Below are 19,511 nucleotides of genomic sequence, written 5' to 3' on the forward strand. Positions count from 1 at the left end.
CCCCCAAGTAACTGGGATTACAGGCATGCACCACCATGCCTGGCTGATTTTGTTTAATTTTTATAGAGATGAGGTTTCACTCTGTTGCCCAGGCTGGTCTTGAATTCCTGGGCTCAAGCCATCCTCCCTCCTTGGCCTCCCAAAGTGCTGGGATTACAGGTGTGAGCCATCACACCCGGCCTCTGAACATTTTTTCCAATGATAATAGCTGGTGCTATGGTCTGAATGTGTTCCCCCAAATTCATATGTTGAAACTTCATTGCCATTGTAGTCATATTAAGAGATGGGGCCTTTGGAGAAGTGATTAAGTCATGAGGGCTCTGCGGTTGGTCATGAATGGGGTTAGTGCCCTTATGAAAGGCCTGAAGGAAGTGTGTTTACCCCTTCTGTCATATGAGGACACAGCAGCATGGCATTGTCTGTAAGGAATGGGCTGTCACCAGATCCAGATCTCCTAGTGTCGTGATCTTGGACTTCCCAGCCTCCAGAACTATGAATTAGAAAATTTATTTATTTATTATTTATCTATTTTGAGACTGAGTCTCACTCTTGTCGCCCATACTGGAGTACAGTGACGTGATCTCGGCTCACTGCAACCTCTGCCTACCCCAGTTCAAGCGATTCTCCTGCCTCAGCCTCCAGAGTAGCTGGAATTACAGGTGGCTGCCACCATACTCGGGTAGTTTTTGTATTTTTAGTAGAGATGGAGTTTCACCATGTTGGCCAGGCTGGTCTTGAACTCCTGACCTCAGGTGATCCTCCCACCTCGGCCCCCGAAAGTGCTGGAAATACAGGTGTGAGCCACTGTGTCTGTCCTGAATAATAAAATTTTTAAAACAATTTTTCAAAAATTCACCATGAGGTCTCACTATGTTCCCTAGGCTGGTCTCAAACCCCTGGACTCAAGTGATCCACCCCACCTTCCCGAGTAGCTGGGACTAGAGATACACACCATTGTACCCAATAGAGCAATACATTTCTGTTCTTTGTAAATTACCTGCTTTAAGGTATTTTTGTTATAGCAGCCTGTATGGACTAAGCTGACTGGTAACGTTACTTGAGACTTTACTGTGTTCCTGTCACTGTTGGAGGGCTCTGTCTGTGTTAGCTCATTTAATCTCCACGACACCTCAATCAGATGGGGCTATTCTTAGTCCCACTTTATAGATAAGGAAACTGAGGCACTGAAGCACAACTTGCTCAAGGTTCACATCTAGTCAGTGACAGAGCAGGTATTTAAACCTCAGAAAATAATCAGAGAAACATATGTAGAGGGTTCTCCAAGGAAGGCCACATCCAGAAGCATCTCCCGGGACAGTTGTTGTGTGGCTCACCCTCTGGACTTTTTGGGTCTGGGTGTTGTTTCATGATTATAGAGAGAGTTCGGTGAACGTGGAGGACCTGTTGTCCACAGAGACACAAATGGCTAGGGCATGGCTGGGCGTGGTGGCTCAGGCCTGTGATCCCAGCATTTTGGAAGCCCAGGGGGGCAGATCATGAGGTCAGAAGTTCAAGATCAGCCTGGCCAACATGATGAAACCTTGTCTCTACAAAAAATACAAAAATTAGCCAAGTGTGGTGGTGGGCACATGTAATCCCAGCTACTCGGGAGGTTGAGGCAGGAGAATCCCTTGAACCCGGGAGGTGGAGGTTGCAGTGAGCTGAGATCGCACCACTGCACTCCAGCCTTGGAGACAGAGGGAGACTCTGTCTCGGAAAAACAAACAAACAAATGGCCAGGGCAGGGGAGGGTTGCGTGTTGAGTAAGATGAGCTCTGCTGGAAGCACAGGTCAGCACTAACCTGCTTGCTCTCTCTCTGCAGGTGCCTTGGCATCTCCCAATGGGGTGGCTTTGCTCTGGGCTTCTGTTCCCTGTGAGCTGCCTGGTCCTGCTGCAGGTGGCAAGCTCTGGTAAGTCACCACCTCTCAATCATTCATTTGTTGACTATTAATGGTGGGCCAGGGTCCTGCGGTATATCACCTGGCCTTATGGAGATTACACTGCAGTGGGAGCAGACAGCCAATGACAGGTGGCCCTGATTATCAGTACATTCTAAAGATTGTTAGAAACTGATGGGGGCCGGGTGTAGTGGCTCACACCTGTAATCCCAGCACTTTGGGAGGCCAAGGCGGGAGGATCGCTTGAGCCCAGGAGTTCAAGGTCAGCCTGGGCAACATAGGGAGACCTTGTCTCTACAAATAATAAAAATATTAGCCAGATGTGGAGGTGCACGCCTGTAGCCCCAGCTACTCAGGAGGCTGAGGTGGGAGGATCCCTTGAACTCAGGAGGTCAAGGCTGCAGTGTACTGTGATCGTGCCACTGCACTCTAGCCTGGGTGAGAGAGTGAGATCCTGTCTAAAAAAAAAAAAAAAAAAGAAACGGTGATGGGAAAAAAACACAGAACAGCATAAGAGGGGGTTGGGGAAGCTGGGTGGGGTGGGGAGATTGCAGTTTAAAGTAGGGAAGTCAGGGAAGGTGTCATCGAGCTGACTTGGAGGAAGTGGGAACCGTGCGGATATCTGGGGAAGGCTCATTCTTGGCAAAGAGGCCCTGCACTAAGCCTGGTGGGAGGCTTGAGCACAGGAGTGAATGTGGTGGAGGAGAGTGAGCAGCAGGAGGAAGGAGTGAAGGTCAGCAAAGTGACAGGGTGGCTGAATCAAAAAGGACCTTGCAGTGTTTGAGCAGAGGATCCACATCATCCATTATGTTCCAAAGGACCCCTCAGGATGCCGTGTGGAGAAAGGACGAGGGTGGAAGCCGGGAGGTCTGGAGGGAGGTCTGGAGTGGAGGAAATGAGAGGCTCCAGATCCCTCTGGGAGGCAGATTTGAGGACAGATTGGAATTGGGGTGAGAGAGAGAGAGAGAAAGAGAAGTGGCCAGGATGACTCCAAGATTTCTGACCCAAGCTACTGGGAAGGACGTGGTGGTTGTCATTTCTGAAATGCAGAAGGATGCCAGAAGAGAAGGTACTTTGGGGAGGGGCAGGAATCAGGAGTTAGTTCTGGACATGAGATAAGCTTGGAGTATTTATTTGCTATCTAAGACGGCTCTTTAACATGGTCAGCCCTTATGCAAGTGGTTGTCAGCTGAGATGGGCGTAGCACTGAGCATGGGCGCATGGAGGCACCTGAGGGTCAGGGGCTGGGTGGCCTCATGTTCAGGTAATTTAGCAAACTCAGCATCCATCCTGCCGATTCCAGTCCTGCCGCAGCCACTGACAAGCTAGGAGGGCGCCAATGTTTCCTCCAGCCCATCCATCTCCTCTCTCCCATTGGCCAAACCCAACTGGAAACCAAAGGCCAAGGGTACCTGGTGATGAAGACTGTGGTATCAGCCTCCTGAGCACAGAGAGAGCAGAAAGGGGTGGGAACTAAGAGGGGCACAGATAGTGGGCAAATGGGGAAGTGGCACTTCCCCTAGCTCGAGGGCACAGGCTTGGTGTGATGGATTGGCACTCCTTAAACTGCTACATATTTTCTCTTTAATTTGGCCAAGAACAAGTTGTCAACTTTGTGTAAGATAAAGGTGCACTTGGTTCGTTCTTCTCTAATGGCCCCCACACCCATGGGTATTTCTTCGGCTTCCACAGTCATCCAGACACTAGCTGGGAAGCTCCAGCAGCTCTGGTCCTGGCCCCAGCTCTGTGGGCGCTGGCCTCAACTTTGCCTGCACTGTGGTTTTGTGCTGTTCCCCTTGGTCCTGTTTGGGTGCAAGTCCCCCTTATGCGTTGTGTTCCTGGCCGCTCAGGCTGCTCCTGTGTCTCCCCAGGGAGCATGAAGGTCCTGCAGGAGCCCACCTGCGTCTCCGACTACATGAGCATCTCTACCTGTGAGTGGAAGATGGGCGGTCCCACTAATTGCAGCGCCGAGCTCCGTCTGTTGTACCAGCTGGTTTTTCAGTCCTCCGAGTAAGCCTGCGCTGGAGCTGGAGGTTTGGGGAGGTTGTGCCCAAAGGGTTTGGCCCAAGAGTGAGCTGGGTCCAGGTGGTGCGCTGGAGCACAGGATGCTGAGTATGGTTTGCTGCTGTTTATTGGGTATGGTGTTAGAGGGGAGGTCCCATCTCCGGGGACATGATATGTAAGATACAGCGGAGCACGTGCTGGGAGTGTTGGTCCATGTGGCACATGGATATGGCTGGAATATTGGACTAGACCAGCAGTTCTCACACTTTTTGGTCTGAGGACCTTTTTTCACACTTAAAAATAAGTGAGGACCCAAAGGGCTTTGATCTAGGTAACACATCGTTCTATGTTTACCTAATTAGAACTTACAATGGAGAAATTTTGTAATTTTTAAAAAATTAAAAAACAATTAAAAATTTTTTTCTTATCAAGATGGAGGTCTCACTGTGTTACCCAGGCTGGTCTCAAACTCCTGGGCTCCAGTGATCCTCCTGCCTCAGCCTCCCAAAGTACTGGGATTATAGGCGTGAGCCACTGTACCTGGCCCAAAATGGAGAAATGTTAAGTCACAACAATATGCAAACCCCCATTCAACAAATCATAAGATCAATGACACGATCACAGGTCATGTAGCCTCTAGAAAATTCCACTGTATGCCAGTGAGAGAGTGTGAAAAGGCAAATAATGTCCCTGTATTATGATGAAAAGAGTTTGACCTGGTGGACCCAGACCACACTTTGAGAACCACTGGACTAGACCCTTGATTGAGGAATAGTGTTGCGAGTGGAGTTCAGTGTGATGGTGGATGGACCAGGGAACCTGGCATAGGAGTCAGGTGGTTCCCTGGGCTACTCCATGGTGGCACAGGATGCTTTGTTACACTGGTGCCCAGGACATAATCACGTACACAAGACACAGAGTTACGGGGCAGACTGGGGATATATGGCACACCAGCACACAAGGTAGAGGTATTCCATGATTATTCTAAGGTAGATGGGCTGTGCTTTGTGTCCACTGGCATAGTCCAGGGACTGGCAAACTATGACCTGTGAGCCAAATCTGGCCCACTGCTTGTTTTTGTAAATAAAGTTTTATTGAAACACACAGGCTGCTTTTGCACTACATCAGCAGAATTGAGTAGTTGTAACAGAAACTGCATGGCCCTCCTTTATCTTTTTTTTGAGACGGAGTTTCGCTCTTGTTGCCCAGGCTGGAGTACAGTGGCACAATCTCGGCTCACTGCAACCTCTGCCTTCTGGGTTCAAGAGATTCTCCTGTCTCAGCCTCCTAAGTAGCTGGGATTACTGGTGCCTGCCACCACACCCGGCTAATTTTTTGTATTTTTAGTAGAGACTGGCTTTCACCATGTTGGCAAAGCTGGTCTCGAACTCCTGAACTCAGGTGATCCACCTGCCTCGGCCTCCCAAAGTGCTGGGATTACAGGCATGAGCCACTGAGCCCAGCCTACTCCTTTATCTTAATTGAAATAATTCAGAAATGGAAAGTCAAGTACTGCATGTTCTCACTTATAAGTAAGAGTTAAATAATGTGTACACATGGGCATTGTTCCAGGTACAATGGAATAATAGACATTGAAGACTTGGGAGGGTGGGAGAGGGGGTGAGGGAAAAGAAATTACTTAGTGGGCATAGTGTAAACTATTTGGGTGATGGACCCATCAAAACCCCAGACTTCACCACTAGGCAGCATATCCAGTGAGAACAGATCTAGGGGTTGGCATCAAAATTGCATTTGTAAGGCCGGGCACCTCAGTGGCTCACAGCTGTAATCCCAGCACTTTGGGAGGCTGAGGTGGGCAGATCACTTGAGGCCAGGAGTTCGAGACCAGCCTGGCCAACATGGTGAAGCCGCGTCTCTACTAAAAATACAACAGTTAGCTGGGTGTGGTGATGCACACCTGTAATCCCAGCTACTAGGGAGGCTGAGGCAGGAGAATTGCTTGAGCCCAGGAGGTGGAGGTTGCAGTGAGCTGAGATCGCACCACTGCACTCTAGTCTGGGTGTCAGAGCGAGACTCTGTCTCAGAAAAGAAAAAAAAGAAAAACAGCTCTTGTACCCCCTAAATTTATACAAATAACCAAAAAAAAAAAAAAAGCAAAACAAAACAAAAAAAACACAACAAGACATTGTATGGTTTTTGAAGTCCAAAATATTAAGTATCTGGCCTCTTACAGAAAACGTTTGCAGACCCCTGGCTTAGCCCATGAGATGTGGGTTGGCTGTTAAGGTGGAACACTGGAATTACCCTACGATGGCCAAATTTTGCGATGCACAGCTTATGTTGTTCTAAGTTAATTAGTGCCACCAGTTCTTCCCTTTCATGGGCTTTCAGGGACAAGCTAAGTCCCAGGACCAGGGCCAGCAGCTAGGCAGGTGTGAGGAGCATCCCTGGTGCTTGTGGCCAGCAAGAGCGGCAACCCTGGTCAGCCGCCCCCAGCACACCCTGGCCGCTCCCAAGCCCCCAGATCTGTCCTCACATCAGTGATCGGGAAGCTGGAAGAGTATGATGCGGTTCCTGGAGGCGTGTCCCAGGCACAGCCGTGGGGCCCAACCAGCCTACAGGTGACCAGCCTAACCCAGCCCCTGTGTCTGCAGAACCCACATGTGTGTCCCCGAGAACAACGGCGGTGTGGGGTGCGTGTGCCACCTGCTCATGGATGATGTGGTCAGTATGGACAACTATACGCTGGACCTGTGGGCTGGACAGCAGCTGCTGTGGAAGGGCTCCTTCAAGCCCAGCGAGCATGGTGAGCAGGGCAGAGTGTGGCGGGCGTGGGTGGGTGTGTTCCCACAACCGCCTGGGCTGAGGGTGTGGTGGGCAGGGGAGGTGGGGGGGTCACAGCAATAGCAGGAGGAAGCCACCTGTATTTTCCCAAATCTGATAGAATTCTTGCCCCTGCCTGGGCCTCAGTCTTCCCATTTTTGAAACAGAGCTGGGCACAGTAGACCACTAAGCCCCCTTCAGCTCAGCTGTTTCCAGCCCTGAACTTATGTGCCGAGGAAGGCGTATTGAGATGAGGCGTGCTTGCTTGAAGGCATGCCTGCTGCTGATTGAAAACTGAACTGGGAACAGTCCTTCTGTTCTGTGTCCACTGGTCAGTTGCTGTGGCTTCAGATGGTCTAGACCATGGAAGGCTGACCTTCTCCTGGTACCTGGGGTCCCTGCAGGAGCCTCCCGTGAGCTTGCTGGGGTGTGGTGACAGGAGTTTAAAACATTGGTCATTGCTGTGTGACCTTGGGCAAGTCATGTTTCCTCTCTGAGCCCCAGTTTCCAGAAGACAGTTGTTGTCCCCATTTTGCAGTTGAATGAAGTGTAGTTCTGAGAAGGCAAGTAACCTGCCTCGGGTCACACAGCTTCTCAGCAGCAGAGGCAGTACTCAAGGCCAGGGCCCTGCAGGGCTCAGTTCACCGCGCCATCAGCCGTTCCAGAAGGTCTGCTCAGGGCTGGTAGCTGGGAGGTTATTTAAACTGACCCATGAATGAACTTTAAGATAATTTTTACATTTTTATTTTATTTTTATTTTTACATGTTTCCTGTTTTTTTAGAGACAGGGTCTCTGTCACCCAGGCTGGAGTGCAGTGATACGATCATAGCTCACTGCAGCTTCCAATTCCTGGGCTCAAGTGATCCTCCCGCCTCAGCCTCCCGAGTAGCTAGGACTAAAGTGTGCATCACCATACCTAGCTAACTTAAAAAAATTTGTTTTTTGTGGAGATGAGAGTCTCACTGTGTTGCTCAGGCTGGCTGGTCGCAAACTCCTGGCCTCAACTGATCCTCTTGCCTCAGCCTCCTAAAGTGCTGGGGTTACAGATGTGGGCCTACATACCCAGCCTACATTTGGGTTTTAATACAAATGAAATATATTTTTAGTATATTGATTTTAATGCATATTAAAATGCATTATATTATATTCCCGTGATGCATAGTATAACCCGAAGTCTCAGGGATATGATTGCTTCAAAGGAGACCAAGTTTTAAAACAGATCAATCAAAATAAAGAAAAATACTCAGTAAATCATCATAAAGTACGGAGATGTGGCCAAAGGAGTGAAGGATGCAGCTGTAAAAGCTGAAGTTTGAAACCGGGCATGGTGGTTCACACCTATAATCCCAGCACTTTGGGAGGCTGAGGTGGGCGGATCACCTGAGGTCAGGAGTTTGAGACCAGCCTGGCCAACATGGTAAAACCCCGTCTCTACTAAAAATACAAAAAATTAGTCTGGCATGGTGGCAAGCGCCTGTAATCCCAGCTACTCGGGAGGGGAGGCTGAGGTGGGAGAATGGCTTGAACCCAGGAAGCGGAGGTTGCAGTGAGCCTAGATCACGCTACTGCACTCCAGCCTGGGTGACAGAGCGACATTACGTCCCAAGAAAAAAAAAAAAAAAAAAAAAAAAAAAAGCTGAAGTTTGGGTTACTTTGGCTCATACATTTTGCCTTCACTGTAGAAAGGTGGTTAATAAAAGACCAGGCGCGGTGGCTCATGCCTGGAATCCCAGCACTTTTGGAGCCCGAGGCAGGCAGATCACTTGAGCCCTGGGCAACTGAGGCTGCAGTGAGCTGTGACTGTGCCACTGCACTCCAGATTGGGCAACACAGTGGGACCCTGTCTCAAAAAGAAAAAAGGGTAATTAATAAACACTAAAATTCTATGTAGAATTTTAGCAACATTAAATCGTGGCTCTGAATCTGTGGTGCTCCAGAAGTATGTGCTCCAGAGGTTTTGTCCACCAGAAATCTGGGTGGTGGCTGTGGTTTGCAGTCTGGGGCCGGACTGGGTGATGGGGGAGTCACTGCGTAGATCCTCACACAGATGCCGCTTCTCCTGCAGTGAAACCCAGGGCCCCAGGAAACCTCACGGTTCACACCAACGTCTCCGACACTGTGCTGCTGACCTGGAGCAACCCGTATCCCCCTGACAATTACCTGTATAATGATCTCACCTATGCAGTCAACATTTGGAGTGAAAACGACCCGGCAGATGTGAGTGGGCATGCTTTGACGTTTTTCTGTGACCTCTGGGGAACAGGGTGGGTGACCAGCAGGGGCCCAGTCCCTGGAGCCAGGAGCCTAGGCGGCAAGCCCTGGGACTGGATAGCAAATCCCAGCAGCTAGAGACCTGGCTTCTCACCCGGCTCTGCCCTAGGCAAGTCCCTTCGCTTCCCGGCCCCCCACCCCGCACATGAGAGAAGGGGAGTTATTTCTGCTCGCCGCTCCTCATCTGTAAAGGTATGGCTGTGGGCTGCGCCTGTGTTTCCCAGTTTGGGGGACACAAGCGATCGTAGGTGGCACATCCACAGCTCACTTGATTAACCCTATTATTGAAGAGAAGAATACTGATTCAAGAGACAGTGACCCATGTCAGTTCCCCTTTTGAGGCCATCCGGGTAAGGAGGAAGTCTCTGGGAGCTGACTCGTTTACTAATTCCTCTTAATGAAGAGAGCAGAGGCCACACCCCAGGCTTAGACTTTCCCAAGAAAACAAGGTCAGTTTGTTGCTTGGTCCACATGGCAGCTAGTCCTGACATTCCCTTCATGGTAGTGGTAGTGGAGTTTTTGTTGTTTGTTTGTTTGTTTGTTTGTTTTGAGACAGTGTCTCGCTCTGTCACCCAGGCTGGAGTGCAGTGGTGCCATCTCGGCTCACTGCAACCTCCACCTCCTGGGTTCTAGCGATTCTCCTGCCTCAGCCTCCTGAGCAGCCGGGACTACAGGCGGCTGTCACCATGCCCGGCTGATGTTTGTATTTTTAGTAGAGATGGGGTTTCACCGTGTTGGCCAGGCTAGTCTCGAACTCCTGACCTCAGGTGATCCACCCGCCTCAGCCTCCCAAAGTGCTGGGATTACAGGTGTGAGCCGTTGCACCTGGCCAGTGGAGTTCCTCCTTAAATACATGTATTGACATCTTTAAAAAGAGCGAGAGGATTTACAGGAAACTGTCAGGTCAATAATGGCAGGGACTGTCCACAGGGGGTGGCTGAGTCCCCCTATTTTTGCTGCCGGTGTGCGGGGAGGCCATTTCCTGCCACCCATGTTTCCCTACCCTGAATCCACCTTCCTCACATTCCCATTGAAGGGATAATCTCTGGGTCTCGCCATGTTGTCTAGGCTGGTCTGGGTCTCCTGGCTTCACGTGATCCCCCTGGCTCGGCCTCCCAAGGTGCTGGGATTACAGGCTTGAGCCACCGCATCCAGCCCAGATCTGAGATTTGTGCCCAGTATTTGAACTCCCAAGCCTGTGTGCTCTTTTTCCTCCCATGGACATTTCTCTCAGAGATGGTCTCCTGAACACCTGACCTCCTTGTTAAGAAAACAGACAAACCACAAGTAGTTCCTTGGAAGCTCAGATTTCTCTTTTGTTTCTTAACAAAACATTTCGCAGTTCCCAGCTCCCTTCCAGGGTGTACAGTTTCTTCGGTAATCTAGCTATTGCTTCTTGTTTACTCTTGTTTAGAAAGAAAGATGAAAGGGAGTGAGAATTTTCCCTCCCTTCTCTAGTCTCCCCTCAACTCACACCCCGCCCTCAGCTCCTCTGTAATAGGAAAATCTCTGAACTCTCTGCAATTGCTCCAGCAATCTGTTGGGACTTTGCTTCTTTCTTGTGAAAAACTCCCCTTGGCTCACTTTGCACCAGATTTCCCCAAATGTGCTTCCAACCACAAGCAGAAATGGAGCTGCCAGGAACCAGGAAGAAACTGCCGGGGTCTGAGGAGGAGGAGAGGGAGGTGCATAGCCCTGGATCTCGCAGGGAGAGGGGTGACAGGATGAGAACTCAGGTTGCTCACTTGCCATCGTGGTCAGCATTCATTTATCACTTTTTAAAGCTTTTTTGGAGGGTAAAAGTAATAGTTACATGAAATAAAAATACAAATGGTACAAAAGGACTTAGAATGGAAATACATTTCTCTCCTGACTGCAGCCTCCTGTTTTTCTTCCCAGAGACTGACGACTGCTATCTGTCTCTTGCCAGGAGGGAAAAGGAGGCAAGGTTAGGGCAGGCAGAGGGCATGTGCATCCTCTAGAGAGAGCTTTCGTCTGTACAAGCAAATGTGTGTGTTCATTCATCGCTGTCTTAATTTTCTATTGCTGCATAATAATGGCACCACCAGCTTCACAGCTTTAAACAACACCCATTTATTATCTCACAGTTTCTGTGGGTTGGGAGTCTGAACATAGCTTAGCCAGGTTCTCTGCTTTAGAGTCTCGTGAGGCTATAATCAAGTTGTGGGCTGGGGCTGCAGTTTCATCTGAGGCTCAACTGGGGAAGGGTCGCTTCTAAGCTCATATGATATTGGTGACCTTCAGGTCCTGGCAGGCTGTTGAACTGAGAGCCTCAGTTTCGTACTGGCTTTTGGTTGTAGTTAACCCCACATTCCTTCCTGTGTGCCCTTTGCAAAGCCATCAAGGCAGAGAGACTTGCAGTCTTCTGTAATATAATCACATCCTTGAAATCCTCTATATATCTCATCACCTTTACCATATTCTATGGGTTAGAAACAAGTAGCAGGTCCTGCCCACACTCGAGAAGACCAGATGACACAAAGACATGATTCAAAGTGGGGATCCTGGGGGCCATCTTAGGTTTGTCTGCAATGATCCTTGTGCCATCTCTCTGTTTCTTTTTGTTTTTTTGAGACAAAGTCTCGCTCTGTCACCCAGGCTGGAGTGCAGTGGTGTGATCTCAGCTCACTGCAATCTCCGCTTCCTGGGTTCAAACGATTCTTCTGCCTCAGCCTCCTGAGTAGCTGGGATTACAGGCGCCTGCCACCACACCCAGCTAATTTTTGTATTTTTAGTAGAGACAGTGTTTCACCATGTTGGCCAGGCTGGTCTTGAACTCCTCACTCAAGTGATCCACCCACTTTGGCCTCCCAAAGTGCTGGGATTACAGGGGTGAACCATGCCCGGCCCCATCTCTCTTTAAAAAAACAAAACAAACAAACAAAAAAAACATAAAAGGAAGCAGAGAACACATACGCATCTGCATCTTACCTTGTTTACTTAACAACATATCTTGGAGGTCACTTCTCAGTGAAGGCTAGGTTGGGCAGAGCATTAGATTCTAGGCCAATGAGTTTGGACTTGACCATGGAGACACTAGGGAGCCCATGAAGGACAGAGAGAGATGCCTTGACCCTGCCAGTCCTTCAGAAAGATCACCCTGTGCTTTTTGTATACCAAACCCTATTCAAAATACTTACCTATGTTAACCCATTTCCTTATCACCACAACCCTGGGAGGAGGGAGGGAGATAGGCTTTTTTATTACCCTCATTTTGCAGATGAAGATATTGAGGTCCAGAGAGGTTATGTAACTTACTTAAGGTCACACAGCCAGGAAGTGGTAGTGGGGACTCTTACCCTTGTTTTACAGATGATATTGAATTATCTGACGAAAACTCAGAAAGGTTAAACAACTTGCCTAAGTAACATAATATGGCTAATGAGTCGGGGAGCCTAACCTGTGTTGCTTTGGCCTGGTCACAGTTACAGAGGTGGCAAGCAAGGACCTAAACAGGATGAACAACCACATACCTAGGCTGATGGCTCTAAACATGGTGGGGTCAGCTAAGGACAGCAACCAGGGTGGGCACTGGTCCCCCTCATTCCCGGCTGGTGCACTAACATCTCCCTTTTCTCTACCAGTCCAGAATCCATAATGTGACCTACCTAAAACCCACTCTCCGCATCCCAGCCAGCACCCTGAAGTCTGGAATTTCCTACAGGGCACGGGTGAGGGCCTGGGCTCAGCACTATAACACCACCTGGAGTGAGTGGAGCCCCAGCACCAAGTGGTACAACTGTGAGTATCAAGAGGTCTTAGCAATGCTAATCTCCACTCTCCATTCTTCCCCTGTGGCCAGACGCATCCCCTGGCTGAGTCTCTGGGTTTTTATATCATAGGATGCCTCTAATGGCAAATAATGAAATTACCACCTGCCATGGTGTATCGGTCAGGTAGGCAGGCTAGGCTGCAGTAACAAGCAAGCCCGCAATTTCCATGGCTTAACACTATCGGAATATGTTTCTTGCTCATGTAACAAGCTAATGTGAATGTTGCTGGTTTGTGGGTGGTTTCCCTACCTATAGAAATCTGGGGAGTGAGGTTCTGTCCATCTTGTGGTGCCATCATTCTCCAGGACAAAGATTCTTAACTGTTTTTATGTCCTGTTTCCATTTGGCAGCCTGGTGAAGCCTATGGACCTCATCTCAGAATATTTTTAAATACATAAAATCCAAGCCTGGGCAACATAGTGAGACCCCCATCTGTACAAAAAATTAGTCAGGCATGGTGGCATGGACCTGTAGTCCCAGGTACTGGGAAGGCAGAGGTGGGAGGTTCACCTGAGCCCAGGAGTTTGAGGCTTCAGTGAGCCGTGATCGTACCACTGTACTCCCACCTGGGTGACAGAGCAAGAGCCCATCTTTAAAAATAAATAAATACAGTGAAATAAAATAAAATAAATAGAATTACAGAGGAAAGTAATTGTATTGAAATGCAGTTATAAAATATTTAAACACATTTTTAATCTAGGGATATATGTGCTTCTTTATTAAGATATAAATAAGTTCTAGGGGTAGATCTCATAACTACTGTAATTTCAAAGTAGATAAGCATAAATAATACCTTATGATACTGAAATTGTGATGTGATATGAGAGTAGCTGTGAGTTTTCCTGGGGACAGGATCACTGATGCTATCATTATTGGGGTCTCTTCCCTCCATTCTTTTTTTAAAATTTAATTTTAATTTTATTTTAAAAATTTTAAAATAAATAGAGACAGGGTCTCACTATGTTGCCCAGGCTGCTCTTGACCTCCTGGGCTCCAGTGATCCTCCCATCTTGGCTTCCCAAAGTGCTGGGATTGCAGCTGGGAGCCAGTGTTCCTGGCCCCTTCCTCCATCCTTAATGGAAGATGCCAGGTGTCAGAGGTTAGGGAAAACAAAGATGTAATTTCATTCCCATCCAAGTTCTCAGAGCCTTGAATTCTACCTGCAGCCATGTTGGTCCACCAACCCCAAGTGAAGAATCCCTGCTCTAGGGCCCCACCATTCTGCATCCAGCCAGCAGAAGAGGCGTGATGGTGTGGAGAGCACATCTGCTTCTTGAAAGCAGGCAGCCCGGAAGTGGGCCACATCACTTCCTCTCAAATTCTATTGGTGAAAATGGTTACATGACTACACATAGCCACAAAGGAGGCTGGGAACTTTCTCACTTGAAACCTACATCCCAGAAACAACTCTTTTCAGTGAGGTATCCCACAGGTCTTTTGCAGTAGAAATATTGATTGTCTCACATAAAATGAAATCTTACAAATGGACCTACTGGGGTTTGTACAGCAGCCAAGTGATATCTCTTCCCTTCTGCCATCCTTCACACAGTGGCATTGCATCCTTAGACTTGCCACCCATGCCCTCAGGTTGGCCGTTGCACACTGCCTTACATAAAGCAGGAAGGAAAGGAAAGGCTGCTACGAGAGAGTGCACCTTGTGCATCTCTCTTTTTTTCATCGGGAAGCAAACATCTTTCTAGAAGCTTCCCTAGCACAATTCCCCTTACTTCTCATTGGCCAGGACTGTTACATGTTACATGGTTACTGTTACTTGCTCATTGCAAGGAAGACTGGGAACTCCAATGCCTGGAAAAGGGAACAGGATAATCGTGATTGGCCCAAGCCTTAGGGTGGTCATGGCTCCCTGACAAGGGAGAGAGGAAAAAGCTGTTGAGTGAAGAAGACTGCTTCAGTTTCCCCATCTGTATAATGGGAGGAGTAAGGGCTGTTGTGAAAACTCGATGAAAGAAGATTCTTCAACGTGGTGGGTGCAGTGGCGGCTGGCAGTACCCCGACCCTGCCACCGCACAGCCCTCTCAGCATTGCTCATCCTGCACTGTGGATATCAGTTGAGCCATGTGTCTCCCGCCCTGAGCTGTGAGCTCCGTAGGCAGGATCTCCATGGCTGTATCTCCAGAGCCCAGCACAGAACCAGGTGCTTGGGAAGGTTTTGAATTGATTCTTCTCTGCCATTGACTTGGGGAAGGGAATTAGCTTACATGAAACAGATACGATGTGTAGGACCCTCATTAATTATTTCAGTAAATAGTTACTGAGTTCATCCTACATGGCTAGCCCTGTGCTAGACACTGGGGAATCAGCGATGAACAAAGCAGACAGAAACCCCCACTCTTGTGGAGCTGACATTCTGGAGGGGAGAGACAAAAAGCAGACATATAAAGAAAGAAAGAAATCACACGGATCCGGATGACAGTGAGTGTTGGGAAGAAAATAAAAGCAGAGGAAGGCGATGGAGCGATGGGAGGGCAACCATAGGGAGGGTGTCAGGGAAGACTTTTCAGAGAATGTGACGATGAAAGTGAACAAGGAGGAGTCAACCATGTTGAGATGAAGGGAGCTAATGGTGTGGACAGGCCACTCTGTTTTGAGTGCATTATCTATTGATTCATCATGCAATCCTCGCAACAGCCCTGCACGATAAGTTCTGTCATTAGCCTCATAGTACAGATGAGGATGCTGAGGCACAGAGAAGGTAAGGGACTTGTCCTGCGTCACACAGCACGGAGCCATCTGGCTTCTAGGTCGGTGCATTTGACTTCTGTGCTTCCGGAAAGAAAGAGCAGCAAGTTCAAGATCTGGAGGTGGCACTGAGCTTTGGAGGAGCAGGGGGCAATGAGGCAGCCGGTGTGACGAGGACTCAATGTGCAAGAGGGAGAGTGGGGGGAGATGAGGTGGAGGGTTGGTCGGCGGCCAGATCGTGGAGGGTCTCGGAGGAGGGTCTTGACCCTGGGTCTCCAGTTCTGAGAAGTGGAGCCCGGGCTGTACCATGGCTGACTCCAGCTCATGGCTTCCCCTCCCAATTCCAGCCTACAGGGAGCCCTTCGAGCAGCGCCTCCTGTGGGGTGTCAGCGCCGCCTGCGTTTTCATCCTGTTCTTCTGCGTGTCGTGCTATTTCAGCGTCACCAAGTGAGTCCTGGGCCCAGTGCTGCCGAGCGGTCCCTCTGGAGTGCAGGGTGGCAGGGACTTGCCCCTCCAATCTGCCCCTTTGCAGTCCTCTCATTCAATAATACATATTTATTGAGCAGCTACTACACACCTTGAGAGTAGAGCTGAGAACGAGATCAACAAGGACCCTAGTTTTGTTTTGTTTTTTTTTTTTGAGATGGGGTCTCGCTCTGTTGCCCAGGCTGGTGCAGTGGTGTGATCTCGGCTAACAGCAACCTCCGCCTCCTGGGTTCAAGCGATTCTTCTGCCTCAGCCTCCTGAGTAGCTGGGATTACAGGTGCACGCCACCATGCCTGGCTAATTTTTTGTATTTTTAGTAGAGACTGGATTTCACCATGTTGGTCAGGCTGGTCTTGAACTCTGGACCTCATGATCTGCCCGCCTCAGCCTCCCAAAGTGCTGGGATTACAGACCTGAGCCACTGCGCCCGGCCAGGACACCACATTTGTAAAACCGGCATCTTAGCGGGGAGACAGAATACATATCAATGATGAACAGATGGTTTTCCATAGTGACCCACGCTCTGAATGCACTAGACCAGGGTGCAGGTCAGAGATGTTCTGGGGTGCTCTTTGCAAGGGGGGACCAGGATAAGGCTCTCCAAGGAGGGAAAATCTGAGGGGGGCCCTGACTGGGGAGAATGAGTTGACCAGGGACAAGCAAGATAGAGTCATCCCACATCCCCTTATGACACTGGCTGCCTGGGCAATTGGGGCCATTTGGGGGTATGTGGTAGGAGCCAGAGGAATTTGCGATGATTGCCCTGATGGAGTCAGGAGACCTGAGTTTGAATCCTGGCCTTGGAGCTCAGTAGCTGGTGGCTGGCAAGTTGCTGAAACCCCTGAGCCTGGGGTTCCTGCTTTGCAGATTGAGAGTGATGGTGAGAACGTATTTTGTCAGCCAGAAGAGGCCGAATCACAGTAAAGGCTGAGGGATGAGATGAGGGGCGAGTGACTGGTAGGTGGTGGTGGAAGGAGCATTGTTTCCAGAGAGCTCTTGCCAGCCCTTGGAATCGTGGTGTCTCAGAGCCTCAGTCCTCCCGTCTCTGAAATGGGACTAGCAAGCTCAACCTCACCAAGTCAGGATTAGAGGTGGCTGAGGATTATTCACATGATTGATGAAAGTGCCCGCTCTTGGCCCGGCACACACTAGGTAGGCAGGGAATGCAAATTCTCCTCCATATCTTGTCACTGATGCCTCCAGGCAACCTTGGGCTGATTGCCTTGCTCTGAGCCTCAGTTTCCCCATCACCTGTACCTCTTCCCACTCCCCATCACCATATCCCAGCATGCCAGCCTCTTTGCTGTTCTTTGTCTTTGGTTTCTTGTTTTGTTCTGTTTTTTAGACAGGGTCTCACTCTGTTACCCAGATTGGAGTGCAGTGGCATGGTTATGGCTCACTGCAGCCTCCAATTCCTGGGCTAAAGTGATCCTCCCATTTTAACTTCCAGAGTAGCTGGGACAACAGGCGTGTGCCACCAGGCCTGGCTAATTTTCTTTATTTTATTTTATTTTTTATTTTATTTATTTTATTTTATTATTTTATTTTATTTTATTTTATTTTTTGAGATGGAGTCTCAAAGACCAAGTGCAGCGGTGTGATCTCGGCTCACTGCAACCTCCGCCTCCTGGGTTCAAGCGATTCTCCTGCCTCAGCCTCCTGAGTAGCTGGGATTACAAGTGCGTGCCACCATGCCTGGCTAAGTTTTGTATTTTTAGTAGAGACGGAGTTTCACCATGTTGGCCAGGCTGGTGTCGAACTTCAGGTGATCCACCTGCCTCGGCCTCCCAAAATGCTGGGATTACAGGCGTGAGCCACCATGCCTGGCCTCATATAAGCATTTCTGCCTCCATTTATCATCCATTTGCCCCTCTTGAAGGTCAGTTTCACCAGGGCAGGCATCTTTGTTTCATTCACTGTTGTGGCCTCAGGGCCGGGCACAGTGAGTCAAACATAGAAGGTGCTCAATAAATACGTGTTGACTGAAACCGTGGACAGAGGCTAATTCAGAAGTGGTCTGAGGATCTTACCTCGCAGGGATGATGCACCATGGCCCCAGGCAGGCCAGGAAAGAGAAGGGAGGTGTTTCTCCGTAGATCCCCCAGCTTCCCAGCCCATCCCAGGCCACTCCCTGGTCATTTGCCCTCAGCTGCTCTGAAAAAGGGATTGTTGAGGGGAACCTAGAATCCTCTCTCTGCAGTTTGAGTCTTTCCTAATCCCCTGGGGTCTCGTTCCCACTGAGGACACAGGTGGCCTCATCAGGAACTCTGCTCTGGGTAACAGAATGCGGGAGTGTGAACCTGGCTCTGCCACCTACCAGCTGTCACTCCGCCTTCTTGGGCCTCACTCTGCTCATCTGTAGAACAGGGTTAGCAATAGAATCCATGTCACCAGGTTAGAGTAAGGAGTCAGTGGTTTGACCTCCAGAAACTAACCAGCCTGATCTCTGATGCCAAATAAGTATTGGTGATAACGACCGTTTTTATGGGAGGAGCCTTCACCTGTCAGTAATTCAGAGATCAACACCTTTTCCTTTTGTTTTTCAGGATCAAGAAAGCATGGTGGGACCAGATTCCCAACCCAGCCCGCAGCCACCTCGTGGCTATAATAATCCAGGATGCTCAGGTAGGAGCGGGCGTGGGTGAGGATATGTGGGACTGCGTACAGGAAGAAGTGTGGTCCAGAACACCTGGGCTGTTAAGGACATTCATTGGCTTCTGGAATGGCAAATGGACAGTCAGGAGGGTTGCAGGGCAGACAGAGGCAGAAGCCGAAGGAGGTCATCAGGAGACCAGAGGCTTTCCCGCCCTTCCCCTTGGCAATCCCAGCCTGGGGTGGGCTCCTCTGGGGTCGGTTTCCTGTTTTTTTCCCTCCCCTTGGGAGAATGACCCTTGGGTCATCATCACTGTGTCATTCCCTGGGGAGGTGCCAGTACCAGGGCTAGAGGCCAGAAGGAGAGGAGGACGGAGAGGGTGACAGGTTTTCAGTGTCTTCCTCTTAAGCATAGGAAACTGCCCCCGCAGCACCAGCAAATCCCTTCCGGGTTCTCATTGGCCTGAAATGTATCCCACCCCTGAGCCAGGGGTGGAGTCAGCTTCCCCACGGCCATGGTCCTGTGGGTGAGTGGGTGGGGTTTGCCTGAGCAAGATTGGAGTTCTTTAGGAAGGAGAAACGGGGGATACAGGTCCTGTCTAGAAGAGAAGGTCTGAGGGTCCTTGCTTTCCCAGGGACTCTGGAATCTGGTGGTGTTGGCTTTGATTTCTGACTCTGCCACTCACTGGCAGTGTGGACTTGAGCAAGTTGCTTAATTCTCTGAGCCTCAGTTTCTTCTTGTGGGTTATAACAGTGTTTACCTGGTAGGGCAGATATTGGAATTTATTGAGGCAATACATATAAAGTGCATATTCCAGCCTCTTGCAAATACCAAGTGCCATTTATGTATCAGTTAGTGTTTGCTGTGTAACAAATGACCCTGAAATGTAGAGAGTTACAACACCAACTTTAGCTCATGCTTCTGCAGGCTGGCATTTGGGGCTGGGCTCAGCAGTGAGGGTGGCGGGGGAGGCTGGGCT

The 19,511-nt window shown here is 49.5% G+C and overlaps 1 protein-coding gene across 1 annotated transcript in view; it reads left to right on the plus strand.

The window, feature by feature from the left end:
* Positions 1-2,943: 2,943 nt before the first annotated feature.
* IL4R (interleukin 4 receptor) overlaps positions 2,944-19,511 on the plus strand; it is a 21,563-nt gene continuing 4,995 nt past the window's right edge. The window contains exons 1-7 of the mRNA XM_011982539.1: positions 2,944-2,968; positions 3,771-3,909; positions 6,519-6,670; positions 8,754-8,905; positions 12,565-12,721; positions 15,801-15,900; positions 18,486-18,580. Coding sequence (XP_011837929.1) covers positions 2,944-2,968; positions 3,771-3,909; positions 6,519-6,670; positions 8,754-8,905; positions 12,565-12,721; positions 15,801-15,900; positions 18,486-18,580 — 820 coding nt within the window. The remainder of the gene's footprint in view (positions 2,969-3,770; positions 3,910-6,518; positions 6,671-8,753; positions 8,906-12,564; positions 12,722-15,800; positions 15,901-18,485; positions 18,581-19,511) is intronic.

The sequence above is a fragment of the Mandrillus leucophaeus genome, unplaced genomic scaffold (assembly GCF_000951045.1).
Source record: "Mandrillus leucophaeus isolate KB7577 unplaced genomic scaffold, Mleu.le_1.0 Scaffold24, whole genome shotgun sequence".
Taxonomy (NCBI): Eukaryota; Metazoa; Chordata; class Mammalia; order Primates; family Cercopithecidae; genus Mandrillus; species Mandrillus leucophaeus.